General features: G+C 44.4%; 1 protein-coding gene across 1 annotated transcript in view; it reads left to right on the top strand.

Moving 5' to 3' along the window:
* OVCH2 (ovochymase 2) overlaps positions 1–19,308 on the top strand; it is a 1,298,878-nt gene that overhangs the window by 575,934 nt on the left and 703,636 nt on the right. The window contains exon 8 of the mRNA XM_069623602.1: positions 6,978–7,004. Coding sequence (XP_069479703.1) covers positions 6,978–7,004 — 27 coding nt within the window. The remainder of the gene's footprint in view (positions 1–6,977; positions 7,005–19,308) is intronic.

Genomic DNA, 19,308 nt, shown 5'->3' with positions numbered 1-19,308 from the left:
CTGGGCGGGGTTTCCCTTTTATTCATCTGGTGACATAGGTCGTCACTAAACAGCTGTGACACCCTACGTCACAACAGGCAGCATTTGAGGGTCACAAGGGGTAATCAGCACATATTCATTGCTCCCTCCAGGGGCTACCAGAGTTTTTTGCACCCCTACTTCAAGAAGCCCAGTCCAAAGGGAAGTCACAACTGCACAGAAAAGCAGCTTCAGGTGAGTTGTGTGTGTGTTTTGCACTTTTTAAATGGCAGTGTTGCTAATACAGTGCTGCTTAATATTTGTACATTTGTAGTCTCAAATACAATTGATAGCGAATTGGTCTTTAGTTGACAATGTTTTCGTTTTGTTAAAGGTATTTTGGGTGCTGCTTGGTGGTGACTAGTAACACTCAGACTGCTGAGTGTGACACAATTTATAAAGAGCAGACATTTCTGGTCACCTTCTAGCGCACCTGAAGTTGAAACTAACTAAAGGTTAGATGATGTTCCAAAAGTTACATTTGTTATATCATGAGGCCTTTTAATTCCAAAATGATCCTCCAAAGGTTATTCTTAAATAATAGTGCCCTCAACACGTGTTTCACCAAATCTATTGTCTCATCAGGAGGGATTTGTAACAGGAAATTAAATTCAAATTCATTGATCAGATACAAACATGCCTAAAAGAAAACAGAAAAGATTATATATATCTAATCTGCATATCTAGCAATGTGAAAGCAAAGAAACAATACTTGTATCACAAAAATATCCTTTGGCGCAAAATTAAGTTCACAACCTTGAGAGAAACAGGCAGTAAATTCTCTTGAGAATGAAAATTAACGTGATGTTAGCATATTCACTTGTTATACATAACATTTGTAATCTTACCTAGTGGTTAAATATTCACATTCATTTAGAAAACTTGGCACATGGATGTTAGATTCCAATTTAGTTTGAATTTGGAGTGGTCTTGATAATGTATGTGATTAAGGTTTCCCCTGTACTGTTTTACCCCAATAGGAGTTTCTAAGAAAAAAGAAGAAAAAGACGAGGTGCTATTAGGGTGGATGTCAACTTTATTTGGAGAGTCTGTATTTCAAAGGAAATATTTGAGTGTATGCACATTGAAATTGGCGAAAAATAGATGAAAAACGTTCTTTTTACCTTTTAAAGTCTTACGATTTAGACTTGAAAGCTTCTAGTAGCCGTCCTCTTTCCTTGTTTCTAAAGTCGGTTGGGCATGATCTACATTATATTGCATGCGCAGCGTGATCATGTGCGCGTTAACCTTACCAAGGCATTCAGCCAGTCGCCATTTTGGATATGTCTGGATGATGGACTTCTGACCGTCCTCTTAACTTGTTTCTAAAGTCGGTTGGGCATATTATGCATTGTATTGCATATATAAAAAAATGACATGTGCGGTAACGTTATCATATAGCTTTAAGAAAATCGCCGTATTTGAATGGGTCAAAAAAAGAATTTGATTTTATGGTCGAAATAATTAGCTAATGCATTATGTTTGAGCAATTTGTGAACTAATAAGGATTTACTTTGGGTGAAAAAATGTCACGTTAAAAAATATGAACATAAGTGTTTTGGGTCATTAATTGATATAAACTGTTGTAAAGAGAATATGTCAAATCGAGTGTGCATATTTTTTAATGTAGCGTGGGATGTTTTGTAGGAAAAATGTTACAGAGTAACATACAAGATTGGGCAGAGAATGTGATTTTGTTGCAGTGCATATAGTTTGAAAGGTTAATGAATAACATTATAGTGTAGTGTGGATAGTGCTGAAATGAATGAGTTTATGGGTCTAAAGTGGAACTATTGTTATGTTAGATACCAACAGTAATGGATGTGAAGAGTGTGGAAAAATGTGTGGTATGTGATTGGAATGAAAACAACATGAAAAATGTATTTATGTAGCTTCAAAGCAGTTGAATATTATGCTGATGACCCTTTACTATTAGATGTGATAATAAAAGGTAGTTGATGACAGTGATTATAAGAAATGACCCAGCGCTGCTGACAGATATTGCAGCTGGTGCTTTATGTATTTGCATCTCGGGCTATTTATTTGTATTCATGTTTTATTTGTGTAAAATGCCACTGGAACCAGGTCACTCATCCACGCTGAGAGACCTGGTAGGAAATGGTGCAACTGTTGGAGCAATCTGTCAAACTGTGACGCTCAGCCCATGCTGGTTAATTCCTTTTGACATGTGAAAGTCCCACTTATAATTTTATTCAGTATCCCGTGCAGTTGGGTCAAATTTAGAGAACGGCAGAATGTTTTCTTGAGGAGTTTAAAAAAAATGTTAAAATGTTTAGTGTTCTCAATTTCAGGAATCCTGATCTTTATTTTAAACTTGCATACTGTTGAGTGCTTGTACACAGATGCCAGTATGAATGTCTACCCCCATTACAAAATATGACTCTCCATTCCAAATCTTCAGTGAGGTCCTCCAAAAATGAGCCTTTCTGTAGGGAAGACACTTATCTCCCTGGAAAGTGGAAAGCAAGATAAAGCAACCTTAGAAATGGACTGAAAGACAACTACTGACTACTTGCTGAGAGAGCCTTCTGGGACTAGGGTTAACTGAATTGTGTCAAGGCCTTTCCTGCCACGTCCTGCTCTCCCCAATGGAAACAATCACTTTCCTCCTAATCTGCCAACCCCCCAAGCCCAACACCTCATTCATCAGAGATTTTATGTACTTGGTCACCACCAAGTCTCTCACACACACCGCCAACATCTTCCTCTGTGACGTCAACATCCCTGGAAAAACAGCAACCAAGGCAATGAAGTAACATCTCCAATGCCTATTCGACACTCTGAACCCCACACAACACACCAAAGACCTAGCTCACAGGAAAGGTTATACCCTTAACTCATCATCACTGCCCTGCCCCACTCTATCAAATCTCTCAAATCATGCTTGACTGGTCAGACCATCTGGCAATCCTCGCTTGACATTAGTCACACAACCCCAGTCAAGCACACACATCGGAAACCCAGCAAACAAGCCTGCACATCATTCAAGAACTTCAGTGGATGTTCTCACAGAAGGTCTTGCCAACCTCCACCTCTCATGGGCTGATCTTCCTCAGATGAATCAGGATCATGAATTGCTGCCCCAAGCACTCAGCACCACCCTCACAACTAACATCAACCACCATGCCCCAGAGAAAGAAGACACGCTCAAAGCTTAATCCTTCCGCACCGTGGTACATTCAAGAACTTAATTTCAACAAAAGAACAATCAGAAAACAAGAATAGACTTAGCCAAAATTATGCAGCACATCCAACCTCACCCTGCTCAAGGAACTTTGTGCTACATGCAGGCAATTGATCATCACTGCCAAGGCCAGCTACTTCCAAAACACCATAGCCAAGGCCAACAATGAAGTCATCAACCATTGCATCAACCCTCGGCATGACCCAACCTTACTGCTCTGCTTTGATAAATCCACTTCATCAAAAATATCAGCATGATCCGCTGGCACATAGACACTAACGCTATAACTGACAGCACATTGCGTCCCATCTCGCAAAACCACCACTACCAGGACACTTTTTAGACACTCACCATAGAAGACCTCACTGCCACCCTGGCATCCATCAAGGCCACATCATATGCGGGCGACATCCCCCCTGTCTCCTGACTCAAGACCCTTCCAACTGAATTCTTCCTTATCTGACAATCAACAGCTCCCTCACTCAAGACAACTTCCCTCGACTCTCAAGACCAAGCAAATCCTCCGCGCTTCTCAAGAAACTGACACTGGCACCTGAAGACCTCAGCCACTAACACCCCATCACCAATCTTCCCTTGCTAGATAAGATCCTGGAAAAAGCATTAGCCACGCAGCTCCTCCAGGACATAGAAGCTAACAAACTCCTTCAGTCCTACCAATTTGGCTTCAGGCCCAGATGCATCATGGAAATGGCTACCATCAAGGTGATCAATGATATCCTTAACATACTCGATGATGGCCACCCTTGCTTCATGGTTTTCCTTGACCTCTCAATAACATTGAACAAAGTGGACCACTAGTAACTTACCAACATTCAACATTGCCGCATGGGGAACCTACCTTGCTAACCTGCACCAATTTAACCGAAGGGATTGCTCCAGATCACCAACTCTTCTCATCACCCATGGATCCATTCTCACCCCCGTCATCTTCAATCTGTACATGGAATTGCTCAACACCCTCCTGGCTCCACACAACATCTACATCCACCAATACACAGATGATACACAGCTCTACCTCAAGATATCCTCCAATGAAGACATCCACAGTCTCAAGGCCAGCCTCAGATTGATCCAGTCCTGGATGTTGAGCGCTCACCTAAAGCTCAACCCCACCCTGACCGCCAGACTTGGCTCTCTGGTTTGAACCTTGGGGGTCTCACACCCCAGCTGGCCACCTGCACCCAGTCCCTTGTCTTAGACATTGACAGACAATTCTCCTTCAAGCAGCACTTAGCAGGGAAGACACAAACTGCTTGGTACCCACATTCTATCCTGCAGAAAATCAAGCCCTTCCTCCCAGAAAATTACCTCTGATCTGCTGTCCAAGTCTTGGTCCTCTCCCACTTTGATGGTGGTAATGCCCTTCTGAAAGACCTTACGGTGATACGCTGGCACCACTGAGTTCTGTCCTACATGCTGCAGCACAACTCATCAAAGTACTCTGCAAATTCAATTACATCCCTGCGACCCTAATCAAACTTCACTGGTTCCCGCTTCAAGCATGTATCATCTTCACATCTGTTGCTTTATCTACAAGGCTATCACCCTGAACTCCTCAAGCTACCATACTGAGAGACTCTAGAAGTAAGGACATGTGCAGACTTGATCTCCGCCAGTGCAGGAAGGAACGAATCAAATGACAGGCCTTCTCTGTCTATGCTGCCAGACTCTGGAACTTCCCCTTAAACACCAGACTACCCCCTATCTTGTACATTTTAGGTAGGAACTCAAGGCCCACCTTTTCAAGCAGTGGATCCACCCTAGCACCTACGTACATACACCCTCCACTCCACACCTAATCTGAGGCTGGATGATCTGCTCCCCCTCCCATGGTTGCTTGTAGATCCCTTGATGCCAAGTTGCCCGTCCTCCCCTGTTTCTCTACCTCCCTCAGCATGCCCTTCCCCCTATGACTTGTAAAGTACTCCATTGCTTTCCCAAACTATGTCCAGCATCAATAAATACCCTAATAATAATAGCAATGAAAAACGACCACCCACGCTATTGTGTAGCAAGTATAACCACCAAGACCAACCCAGTTATAATAAAAACCCTTCATGTTTCTTTTTTATTCAGGTAGCCATGTCTTACTGTGGTTGCTTCGGAACATCTTGTTATAGTTGTTCTTTTTTTTTTTGCCCAAAGGACATTGGGGCGCATTTCAGAGCTCAACTCATATGGAGGAGGTGGCTGCTCTGGGAGAGAAAGACATTTCATACATAAATTTGGCGGAAGTAGGATTTATATTGGGTATGGGTTTGGATCCTAATTATGACGTGAGGATGGTAAGTGGGAATGTAGATAATAGTCGATGAGTGATTTGATGCATTTAAATTTCAGCTATGATAAATAGTTTGCCCCTACTGTGGGATAACTTGGTCTCTTGGTTACTAATTGCAATGAGAGGCTTGTTTGAACAGTACAGCTTTGAAGTGATTTCTGAAAAGCAGCTGGGTGCTGTCAGCAATGGATTGATAAGTTTCCAGAGCCTGTGTTACCATATCTATCCCAAGTTACCCGAATCCATGTGTGTGGTGTTGGAGCATGAATTGGTGGATTGTTCAACTGTTGGTTTGTTGAAGGTTCTCTGTGGCGTTATGTACCAGTTCCATGGCAACACTAGGGGGGGGGGGTCACAGTTCACAGCCCCAGTTAAGCAACCAGGGGTGCTAAAACAAAAAAGATTATCCTTTCTATAACCATTGTAGGAAGGAAAATCCTTGCCATGGAAAGGGAAGGCGGGGCTCCATACGGAGCCCCTCTTCCCTTTCCATGGTGGCCGTGGGAACCTGAGAGGAAGGTGCAACTGCGGTGGCAAGGGCTGCCGCAGTCGAAATAAGTTAAGTGGGGGTGTGGGGGGGTTAATAAAGAAAAACAAACGGGGACGACGGAGGGTGGGGGGAAGATAGTGGCGGGGAGAGCCGGCCACCAGGCGGCTTAGAATGTGGGCTTGCACCAGCGGTTCAAGCCTGCGCGCCTAGCCACCTGATTGGCTGGCTCCCCTGCCCCGGGTGCTATTGTCATTTATGCACAATGAGTGGGCAGCTCCTATGACTATTGTGGAGCCTTGCTGCAGAATAACACAGATACATTCTTTCTGTTGTCCAAACCTCAGGTGGATTTTGTGTGCTCTTGCTTGTTCATGGAATCTTGCTTTTGAATTCTGTATTTTTGCAGTAGACCAGATGTGTCATCACAATACATCTCACAAGGTCCACACAAAGGTTGGTTTGTAGGAGTATTTCTATGAACAGGTGCATTTGAAGTAGGACGTCGGCAATGTTTACCCTTTTTTCTACTTTTGCAGAGACTGTTATGTTTGAGGCAAAGAGTGCACAATTTCTTTACTTTTTACCTTTTTCACTGATGCCTCAAGTTGATAAGCCAATGAAGGGGGCTATCCTATCCTTCTTGCAGCTGAACACCATTTTGGTGCCATTAAGGCTCCAAAATCATGAATTTGTTTTTGCTTGCACTAACTTGTATATTTTATATGTAACATGTGGGACAACATTCAACCCACAACGTTTACCCAACAAAGAGATTTGACCGCTGTTAAAATGAATGTGAATAGTCATGAAAGTCAACGTACAATGTGTTCTTTTTAGGTTTTAATCGCTCAAATGTAAATATCATATCAGTTTACAAGTATATCATGCTAGTGCTTTAAAAATGATAAAATTCACTGACACTCCCTTATTTGTTTAATTTGTGTTATTTTATTTTTGTTTAGATGCTTCATATTTGAAATCTTCAGCATGTGAGTACAAATTTAGTTTAAGCTGTAATTCATCACACTTGCTGCAGAACTCCATTAGCATTTAATTTAATTCAACTCATTTGATTAAGACATTTGTAGGCAAATATTTGGCAGATCTGCCCTTTTAGACCTCTGTCCTCCCACAGCCAAGAGCAGTTTTTGGAAGCGAGAGCTGATGCCTCACCAAACAAGTCCACTTTTGTTGTTGTTGAATTCCTTCTGAATTCTTTTTTATAGGCCTATCTGTTCAGTGACCTCAACCTGAAACATTAGCCCTTGATTGGCATTGTTCTTGTGCATATATATATATATATGCATATAGAAAATTACAAACATACATCTGGGAAGAAAACAAGAAGAGAATCACAATAGAATTAGGGAACCCATAGCAAACAGAGTGATGAGTGTGCCTAACAATCAGCTAAGTATATACAAAATCTACATATGTGCAGGGTTGTGGGAGGTACAAATGTTGGGTAGGAATGTTTTGGGACAGAGAACAGGTATGTAAGGGAGGATATTTTAGCAAAAATCACAAAGCAGTTAAAAGACTTGTGCTCCTCAAATTTGCAGAAATTTGAGTAACATAAATAAAACTGGGTTTGAGGTGTAATTTTTATGTATTGCTCTATTTTTGTAACTGTGACCTGTGTGATACACTGCCTTGTAATGGCATTACCACTTTGATGTATTGGTATGATGTTTTAAACAGAAGTTAAAATGCAGGTATCAGAATGCAAAGAAAAACTGACTCTGGGCCAAGTACGACTTCATCATTAAACTCAGGTGACAATGCTCTGAAGGGCCACATCCGCCGACCGCCACATGTTGTCACATCCGCCCGCATGCCACATGTTATGCAACGTTGGTTTGCATAAATCAAATCCTTTCATCTCGTGGAACTTCATTCCATACCCCAGTAATTTCATATGCTTACACATATTAATTCATGTCCACTTGATATTTAGAAATTCCATGCAGTATTTAGGAAGCAGTACCTCTACGGGGCCCAGCCACTTTTATGTATTCTACTGACAGAGCTTATTTCCTAGTTGAGTTTTGCTTTTTGTATAATCATTGAGATGGTCTTTCTGCTTATTATGGATTCGTAAATAAGGTTCTCTGCCACCTCGTTGATTTTCAAATGTAATGTGTCCAGAGACTTTATGCAATACTACGCAAAAGAACCCATGTACGAGTTATTTATTGCCTCATCCTTTAAAGGAGACAATAGAATATTGTATATCTGGTTTTGTGAACTAAACCTTGTAGAAAGGGTGGAAGTCTGGGACAAATTCTTGAACACAGATGCTAACTATACCAATTTCCATTGATAGGTATTCCACTGGTTTTGCTTTTAGGACTCACAACATGTGTTTCCAATTTAGCCCTTCACCCTTTTTCAACCAAGCAAGACTATCAAATGGTGAGACCTCAGCCTCAAGTATTGCAAAGGCGACATTCAGATTGTATGCATCAGTTAAAGCCACCATTATTAGAGTTCAACTGAGGGCAAGGTTAAGTTTTGCTTTTTTTGTCCTACGAGGTTTTGTTGGCCCTTGGTAGTGTCCCATTAAATAGTACAAAAAGATACCTAAAGCTGTTCCACCATTCATGTACCACTAGAAGTGCGTAAAAATATAAAAGAACAGGATGGTGAATGAAGGGGACAACATTTATTTGTATTTTCTATTTTATTCATTTATAAAGCGCACCACAGCCCATGGGCATCGGCGCTGTTACAGAGTACAGTAGAAGGCATGCAACATTTCAGGTATGGGTTATACATAGTTAGATCGGAACAGGAAATGGGAGAGAGGTGGGATAGGGGAAGGCGTATGATCAACCACGTTTTTAGAGTTATCCGGAACATATAGTGTGATTTAGTGTATAGCTGATTTTATGTATATTTATTTACATTTTTAGAAAATTAGGATGCATGAAAGGCTATCCTAGCAAAGATAAATCATATATTGAATACATCATCATGAATTCATATAGAAACAATGTGAGCAATATATAATATTCAAACAAGATTTACAAAATTAGGAACAAATACATTAAAATATTTCAGCGCTTAAAGTGCATAAATCAATGTGCCCCACCAGGGGTAAGCCGAAAGTGCAAGACGTTCTAAAGTGCATGAAATGCAAAGAAATTCTATCACAACACTTGAACTTAATGTCAGCAAATACTGTCGACCGTAGGAATAAAGAATAAAGAAAAGAATTGTGAACATCCTTTGAGTAATTATATACAAACTCTGGTGCCTGTTTGGGTAAACAAGTTTATTTAGAAAAGCATTCTAGTCGACACAGGTTTGGGAGACTCGTGTTGACTTCACGTCCGAGCTCAAACAGTAATAAATAAATGATGACTTCATAACTAGTTTCAACATATTAGCCTTCCAAATGTAACCTTTCCGAATGTAGGGAGGTATGTCCTATTCAGGACATCATTCACTGTCCTGTTGTTTTATATGTGTGGTCAATGCCACAGTGATGAAGGTTAAGGGGCTTACCTACCTTGATTTATGGACCACTAGAAGTGCTTACCATTCGTTCCATTTAAATAACACATGATTTGTGTTTTAAATATGTTAACTTTCAGAGCCTGGAGTATTTAGCAAATATGTTAATTATCTTGCTCTTTGAAGACCAATAGGTGTGTAATCTAGGATAACCAAGTCATCTGCATAAACAAGACACCATAGGTTAATTTAACGTTATTTTGGGGGAAATGTTTGAGCTGATGCTGGTGACTCAACAAACATCCACAATATACATGTGAAATAACAGGGGCTTTGCTGTTATCCTGAATTGGCACTATAAATAATCTATCATATCATATCATATCATTTTAGTAAGTCCTGAGGAATACCCCAATTCCACAGCTTTAGCAAGAGTTTTCTACGATTTACTTAATGAAATGCTTTGAAATAATTCAAAAATAAGGCATATAATAAGCTTTTAATCCTAATGGTGTTATACATGGTCTGTACTAAAGCCACAATATTTGTGGTGGTAGACGTCTGTTCTAAGCCAGTTTGAAACTGAGGTAGTATTTCATTTTCCTCCACCCAGCTAGAGAACTCCTGCAGCAAAACCTTTGCAAATCTTTTAGAAATGTGTCCAGCAAGGCAGTTAACCTATAGTTGAAAGTGTCTAGCCTCTCACCCTTTTTAAGGATAAGAATTAAGGTACATGATTTCCAAGATGTAGGAGCGTACCCAACTTTACTAATTGGAATTTCAACCCAGTTGATAAAATTACCCAATTTAGTATGATCCAATTTTAGAATGTGATTGCATAGTCTACCTGCAGCAGGGGCTCTTGAGTTTTCACCCATATATATATTAGAATGACAATGCTTTCGGGGGGGCGCTGTTGCGCACGACGAAAATGGCTGCTTAAACCAGGGGCTCCCGCGCTGCCTCCACATCCTGAGCTTATAAATCCGTATTCTGGCTGACTGGGTTGCTGCAATTTGGTTGATCTGTTGCGACCGGGGTCCTGCACGGCTGGTGGAAGTTTGAGCCTGGAATAGTGCTGCATCTCCGAGATTTGCCCCCGCGAAGCTCCTCCGACACGAGCGGCGCTCCCTGGCCGGCTCCCGGCTCCGGAGGAATCTATCCGAGTGCCGTGGCTGCTGTTTGTTGGGGGCCTGTGCTGGGCGGAGCTTCCCCTCCTTGGCGCCAGATCCTGACATTAGACAGAGAGGACTTGAAGGCCCGGTGCCACGCCGGATGGTCGAATTGTGTCCCGACCCATTACCAACCCGTCGCTGCTGTTTGGATCTCCTCCCCTCACCCTGATACTTGCGGCTGCTGCCGGTTCACGATCCAGTTGCCGCATAGCCCCCTAAGCCGGGCGGGCTGCCGGTGGTGCCGCAGGCGCCGCTCCCTCTTGAGACCTGGTCCCGCTGGTGGCCCCCTGCTTTTCCGCCTGCCCCCCTCTGGGCCCCCCGGCTGGGTTGACCGCTGGGCCCGCAATCCTGCTTCTGAAGGCGGCGTGACTCGGGTACGTCCGTGCTGTTGAATGTTTGTTGCCCTGCGTGGGCCGCTACCAGCTGGGTGGGACACCGGGGACACCTGGAATATTCCGCTTGCTGGGTGAGGGGGCGTCCGATGCAGGGGGGGTCGGGGTTTATCTCCACAACTCCTGATTCAGAGCTGCGGGCCTCCCGCTCTTTACCTGCCTCTCTAGACCCACAGTTTATTTGTTCATTTGGCTGCAATCCACCCTTTGTTTTGCTGTGACTGATCCCTGTTACCACTACTGGTACTTCGCTGCATCGGATGCGTGGCCGTTCTGCTACCTGCTGGTGTGTACCTCTGGGGGCCGTTATACTGGGTATCCCGCAGGTGTGCTTGACATTATTGACACGGGAGGATACAATCCATCCTTATTTCGCATTTAGTTAAAGTCCCCTCGTTTCCGCTGCCTGTGGTAGTGGCCTCGACCCTGCGGAAGAACCAGTTTCGGATCCAATATATGAATAGAGTTGCTACGAACATGGGGGAACCGGGCAGATCCAACAGAGCCCCTAAGACCCCAGGTGGCAGGAAGAAGGGCCCTATGGACACATTTACCAATGCGGTCAGTCACTCTGAGCAAATTGACACCCAGCAGAATGAGGATGAGCAGGGCGAGCGTGGGGTGCTGGACAGAGAGGATAAAGTGGCCATGCTAGTTCAAAACGGATTTCTGGCTGTAAATACCAAACTGGATGGGATAGTTGCTACAATAGGTTCTCTGAAGGCCAGAATCGATAAGGAGAGTGCGCGTGTCACTGATGCAGAAGGCAGGATAAGTGCTACCGAGGATACTGTTGATCAACACAGTCGTGATATAGCTCATATTAAAGACACTATGAACAAGCTGCAGAGTAAGTGTGAAGATCTTGAATCTAGGTCCAGAAGGAACGATGTCTGAGTGGTAGGTTTGGCCGAATCCTTCGGCAAGGGCCAAATGGAGAAACATATGGAGGAACTTTTTAAGTCCTTATTTGGGCCTGATACACTGTCCGAACACTTCCTTGTCGAGAGAGCACACCGCACCCTAGCACCGGCTCCCGGCATCACCGCGAACCTTAATTGCTCGTCTACTAAATTACAGAGACAGAGATACAATCCTTCGTCTGGCCAGGGAGACGGGCACGCTGCACTATGAGGGCAATCGTATACATATCTACCCTGATTTCTCCGCCTCTGTTCAGGCTACCAGACGCTCGTATGAACCGGTCAAGAAGCTCCTCAGAGAACGACAGATCACATATGCCTTAATGTTTCCGGCCAAAATGAGAATTCAACACGCTGGTAGGTCGCACTTCTTTGAGAACCCATCCGAAGCCCTTTCATATATTGAATCCTCTATACCCCTTCCTCCAAGAGGGGTACGACCGGCCCCGTACAATGGACCTCGACCAGCAGACTAGGAAGTTCATACCTTCATGCTTGACATTGAGTGATTGTTGGCCCCATGGCATGGGCCCTTTTGTTCTGAGATTACAGTCAGCCATCTTCTGTGAGTGGTGGCGTTGGAGGCCTGGGATGGCGGTCATGTGAGGCAACATGGCTACCCCGGGAGTATTCCATAAGTTTGGGGTCGCACACTGTCGAGTTGGGGGAGACGGTGAGGGTGGCAGGTGGGCTGGGGGGGGAAAGGTTGGGACTGTTTGTTTCGAACCCCATGTTGCAGAGTGAGTACGCTCCCCCTCTACATGGGGCTTTGCTCTGAGAAGGTTTTTTTGGGAAGTTCTTGTTGGTTACTGTTGATACTAGTGGTCTGGAGCTCACTGACGCGGTCTGAGATGCATGGTGCTATATCTGGGAGCCGTCCGGTACTACCCACACAATCCTTTTGTAAAGCCCTCCTCACACTCTGGTCATTACCCGTATATTATATTTCCTGTAAAGCTCTGTTCATGCTCTGAGGGTTAAACTTATCTCATGGAATGTGAGGGGACTGAACAATCGCTCGAAAGCCAAAAAAGTGGGAAATTACATTGTCAGACATGGTGCCCAAATCATTATGCTACAGGAAACCCATACTATGGGAAATGATAATGAGGTCATCATGCCCGGTTGGGGCAAGTCCAGGTTCTATACCAACTATTCATCCCAGTCCAGGGGGGTTGCCATTCTTATACACCCGAATCTTATGTTCCGGCTCGATGGTCATAAACTGGACCCTCTGGGTAGATACGCTCTTGTCTGGGGCTCGATATTGGGCCAGCGGATATTGTTGGTCAACACATATGGGCCTAATATTGATGATCCCACCTTTTATGCTGATGTATACCAATTGATCGCTGCTGTCAATATCCCTACCATTATTTGGGGAGGAGACTTCAATGTTACTATAGACCCGGTGCTTGATAGATCCAGCACAATTGTAAGAGCACCTAGCAGAGCTTCTCTTACTATACAAAATGTTCTGTCTCAGCTTCTTCTTGAGGATGTCTGGCGTGTTCTCCACCCGACTACGAAGAGTTACACGTACTACTCATCGGTACATGATTCCGAATCCAGAATCGATTATTTGTTTGTCTCCCCCTCTCTAATTGCTGGTACAAAGACATGTGAAATACTAGCCCGCACACTATCTGACCATGCCCCCATAACACTTGAGATCACTTTTCACAATTGCCCTAGACCCCCTAGGAGATGGAGGATGCCTGAGGGTTTGATGCGGGACCCCGGGACGGTGGAGGGGCTTCACACTGAGATCGCTGAATTCCTTGAAATCAACATGGACTCAGTCGATAAATACTCCACGGTGTGGGAATCCTTTAAGGTCTGGGTCAGGGGTGCGCTACTGTCTAAATCTGTTGGTCTTCTTAAGGGAGTCAGGGCTGAACTGACCCTGACTGAAGGCAAGCTGAAATTACTGGAAGACACTTATTCTCGCACCCATGACAAGAACATACTGGCGGACATACAGACACAGCTTCAGGAATTCAGTAAACTGGCCTCTAGAGAAGTGCAGTACATGGCATCCCCGATCCGAGCCCGCAGATATTGCGAAAGCAATAAAGCTGGCAGGTCACTTTCCAACTTACTCAAACAAGACAGGCACCCAAATCGTATTACCAGCTTACAGACACCTGGGGGTACAGTTGTAGTGAATGAAGACGAAATAAATGCTGAGTTTGCGGGGTTCTATGAACGATTATATAGTAATAGAGATACTAAATCGGCCACTGAGATAGGGACATACCTTGCCGCATTGACGATGCCAAAACTCCAGGAGGAGAGCCGCCTTGCACTGGACCAGCCTCTTACTACAGAGGAGATTGCTGAGGCGATTAAAGATTTATCGTCCAACAAAGCTCCAGGTTTGGACGGCCTTGGGGCTGAATTCTACAAAGAATTTAGTGCAGAGCTTGCTCCAGTGTTACTGCGGGTCTGGGAAGAATCCCTTCAATGTAACATACTACCTCCATCCATGAGAGAGGCGTTGATAACGGTTCTCCCTAAGCCGCGCCGCCCTCCCCAGGATATGTCGTCCTACAGGCCACTGTCTCTCATTAATACAGACGCAAAAATATTCGCCAAAGTGCTGGCCAACAGGCTTTTGCCGGCGGTCCCCACATTGGTCCACCCTGACCAGAATGGGTTTATCCCCGCTAGATCTACGGCACTTAACCTACGTAGGCTCTTTGGAATACTGGCCCAAATTGACCCAGGCAGGAACGCTGTGGCCGTATCATTAGACACTGAGAAGGCCTTCGACTCCGTTTCCTGGGCCTACTTGCTGGCAGTATTGGAGGCATTTGGGATGGGCCCGAACTTTATTAGGTACGTGCAATTGCTTTACACGAAACCCGGTGCCCGGGTGCTAACAAACCAAACAATCTCGGATATGTTTCTGTTGGGACGAGGCACTAGGCAGGGCTGCCCATTTTCGCCCACACTATTGGCCCTGACAATAGAACCAATGGCAATCGCGATAAGGCTTCGACACTCCAATAAGGGCATTAACCTGAAGGGAGCCACACAACTAATATCTCTATACGCTGATGATACACTCTTATATATTCCTGAACCGGAAAATAACCTACCTCCCATAATGGCAGAGATTCAAGAATTCACTTCATACTCTGGCTACACCATAAACAAGGATAAGTCGGAGGTTTTTCCTCTTACACCGGCAACAGACTGCCCTGTCTCTCTGGGCGGGCTGAGATGGTCCAGCGAGTCCATCAGATATTTGGGTATACTTGTCTCACATGGGAAAAATAGATTATACACTGACAATCACGATGCCACAGGCCTTGAAGACTATGCTGTTGTTGTGGGACCGCCATCCGTTATCATTGCATGGCAGGGTAGCAGTCCTTAAAATGGTAATCCTCCCTAAATTACTGTACCTGTTTGTGAACATACCGATTTGGCCGGGAAGACTCTTTTTTACTAAACTTAGGTCTATGGCCACGACCTTCCTTTGGCATCGACAGACTCCAAGAATAGGGTGGGAAAGGATAACCAAACCATACTCTGCGGGTGGACTGGCAGCCCCTGACTTCGAACTTTATTATCATGTATCCCAGGCCCAGTTCTCTAAATATTGGTATTCCAGGGATGGGGACCCCCGCATGTAGATGTAGAAGAACTCACCACGGTATCCACGAACATACAGTCTGTCATTTTTGATGATCGTTACAGGGATACATGCGATTTTAACCCTGTCAGTAGCACGGTCGCTGCCTGGCGGGCAATATTCAAGAGGCTGGGACTGTCGTGCTTATATAATCCGGAGGTCTCCCTCTGGAGATACCCTAGTATCCCCCCAACATATGATACCTCCCTGCGGTCGGCCTGGGATCCTGATGACGAGATGTGCCTGGGTGATATGTATATCGATGCAAAGTTTGTTACCCTTCAGCAGATAACTGGGGCTTTGGGCAGGGGCCCACTTAGGGTCCTGCAATACTATATATGAGATCGGCCTTCCAGAAATACTGGGCGTCCTTCCCTGATGAACCCCCTACACACCCGTGTGTTCAGATGATCACTTCCGGAGGCCGCTTGAGTGTGTCCAGCCTATATGCCATGGTACAAGCACACTCGCCCACGCCTGGTCTTAGCAGAGATAAATGGGAAAAAGATCTCCAGATCCCTATTGATGATAAGACTTGGGATAGGTATTGTTCACTTACCAAAAAGGTTTCCCTGAATGCTGGGCTACGAGTAATCCAATTTAAAATTCTCAATAGATTGCACTACACCCCGGCCAAGATAGCCAAGTTTGTCTCAAACGCTCCGAGTCAATGCCCAAAGTGCAAAACAGACTACGCTGGCTCGTTCCACATGTACTGGAGCTGCCCGATGGTGGCTGGGTTCTGGAGGGAGGTGGCAAATATACTAGATGAGATCACACAAATCCCCCCGACGCTGTCTCCACAGAAATATTTATTCGGGGACATCGGAAAATGCTCAGAAAAAACCAGAAGACTGTTTAATGTCACATGTGCAGTGGCCAAAAAATGTATTCTGTTACACTGGAAAAATCCGTCGCCACCCACTGTACAGCAGTTCCTCCGAGAGCTGGTCTATGTGAATGAGGCTGAGGAGCAGTTTGTTCTCACACGCCCTTCGGCCTGCAGACCTAAGGATATTTGGGGTCCCCTTAGAATGTTTCTCTGTGATATGACTTCTGATAGTGACGGCGATACTTAGACTCGCTGCGTTGGGAAAATATATACTATATGTACTGTGTTCCTCTGCATTACTGTACCGTGATGATTGCGATCTGTATGATGAAGCTCGAACTGTGTTTTGTGTTTTTCTCGACCACTAATAAAAAGAGTTTTAAAAAAAAAGAATGACAATGCTTTCACTAGTCCCACATAGTTCTAGCAGTAATCCTTTAAGATTTCCTTCCAATCATTTTCATCATTGTGTTAGTAATTCGCTTTGAAAATATAACTAACCCAGTCTACAGCTGTCTGTATAACAAATGCATTGGTAAAAATAATATTAATCAAATAAAACAGGTTTTCAGAATAATTTTCATGGATAATTTCGAGGCCAGTTCTGTATTCTGTTAATAAGCTTGTGCAATTTCAAGCAGTTTTGATAATGCTGTTTAAATTTTTTTGTTTTATTTCCAGACCATGGGGCTCATTACAAATATGCCTGTCCGGAAACAGCGGTGCCGGTAAGCTTACCGGCACCGTTGTTTCCGGACCGGCATACTATAGGTCTGCCTACCAGAGCCGCCGTGCCTGACATGTCTGGCCCTGCTGGGCACAGTGACCACGGTAGGCAGACCATCACAGAAACACCGGCACGTTAGCAACAGTGCCGGTGCTCCCGTGGTCCCCGCTCCCATAGAGTCCTATGGAACTCTATGGGAATGGGGACTTAAAATGTACAGGCGTCTGACTTCCTGGGAAGTCAGGCGCCAGTAAATATTTATGGGTCCGGCAGCAACCCGGCGGTAGCACCGGCACGGTCACCGCCGGACCCATATTGAGTCCCCATGTCATTCTGTGAGACAAATGGATTGTATGTACAATGTCGGATTTGCCTTCGTAACTTGCTTCTTTTTTTCCACCAAAAGAAAAAAAAGATAAATACATAAATACATAAATACAAACTTGGAAAGCCATATATAACTCTACAGCAACCAATAAAAAACAATGAAACGTGTATTATTGACATGTCATTAAGCAGCACCCAAACAACTAAACTCGGGGAACAGACCATCCAGCACTGCAGTAAACAGGACAGTGCTTCTGCGTAGCCCATACATTTTACAATCTTAGATAAAGGCTCGGATCACAAGAAAACCCTGGAATGTTGTTCCAAGTCTGTAAATAGTCAAGCCCAAAAAGTAGGTACAAATATATGTTCTTCGTTCAACGACAGGCAACAACGTGAAGGAATACCTTCCAGTACATGAAGTAGGCCATTTGGGATGAGTATTGTGTAAAACCCAACCCCACCCTCTCAAAACAGTTTTTTCATACACACCCGGAAACCACAACCTATTTAAACCAGAGTAGCAAGAGAGGAGATGATGGCTACCTGCAAACGGATGATAACCATCATTAGTATCGCAAAAGATAAAGACGCTCATTTTGTAAAAAACTGAAATTGCATACAGGGGACCACCTACATTTACACTTAGGTGCTGTGGGGTCCCGTGCCTGCAATTTCCATCACTCTCAAAGCGGATAGTAAAACTAAAGCGTAAAATGAGGCGACATTGCCTTTGCACTTCGGTTTTAGTCTCTGCTTTGAGAGATATAAAACACTGCTTGCAAACACGCATTGCACGCAGCGTTTTTATGATGGATTACAATTGAATCCACCTGCTATTAGCAGGTGCTAATGTGAGGCGTATTCCCATTGGAGTCCTTTAGTTATACGCAGGCATGAAAGTCTCATCCAGGCGTAAAATTAAGTGCTCTCCTGAGACGGAGGATGAAAGCAAAGCGGAGATGCGATCCCCATTTTACTGCCCTCGCACACCTCCGGATGTGCGGAAAATGAGCTGGGGCAGGAAATGAAAGTGCAAAACCAATTTTACGCTTTCATTTCCCAAACCGCTACTTAGATGTTCCTTGAATGTCTTACAATGCCACTACTGGGAGGCACACTCTTTAAGAGTGATATAAAAGTTAGCAGCAGAATTTTTAGATAGATGCGCTAAAGCTTACAACTGCGTCACAGGGGAACTGCACCAATTGCATTCTTGATTAAATTTACAAAATCAGAACAATATCAAGTTTAATGGAAAGAAACATCTGATCCTATGTTCCATGAGTTCGAATCTGTACTAAGTGCTGTAATATGGTCAGGCGTGGACCTCCTCACGCTCGTGTTCCGACCTCTCGCTCATGCACACCAGGAAAGAGAGTCAAACACGGAGCTGGGGTACAACACGTCTTTATTCCAAAAGACCCAATATCTAACTGCCCACATGGGCGGTAACCCCGCCCCTATACGTACACGGGTCGCAGCCCGTGGGAAAACATAAACATAGGACTTCCGTCCAGCCAGATGAGGAAGTGAGGACATCACACCCTCCCATTACTAAACATTTAGTCCGACTTAGTTCATTTCCTCAATGAGGCGGTGGGGCTTCTTCCTCGCCCTCACTGGTCGACCTTCCATCCATGCCGGAAGATCTGTCCATGTCTCGGAAGTCACTTCTCCTTCGGAGTCTTCCCTTTCTTCTTCATAGGGGGTATCCCATGGAATGATCACATCCCTCAGGTTTGTGTCTCCTATTGCTGGGGCTCTTGATATCCGCCTGAAATGGGATGAGTTTCTTGTTATGATTTTCTGGTC

Source organism: Ambystoma mexicanum, chromosome 11, assembly GCF_040938575.1.
Source record: "Ambystoma mexicanum isolate Mex_15411 chromosome 11, UKY_AmexF1_1, whole genome shotgun sequence".
NCBI lineage: Eukaryota > Metazoa > Chordata > Amphibia > Caudata > Ambystomatidae > Ambystoma > Ambystoma mexicanum.
The sequence above is the reverse complement of the archived record's forward strand: the minus strand, read 5'-3'. Positions and strand labels throughout refer to the sequence as shown.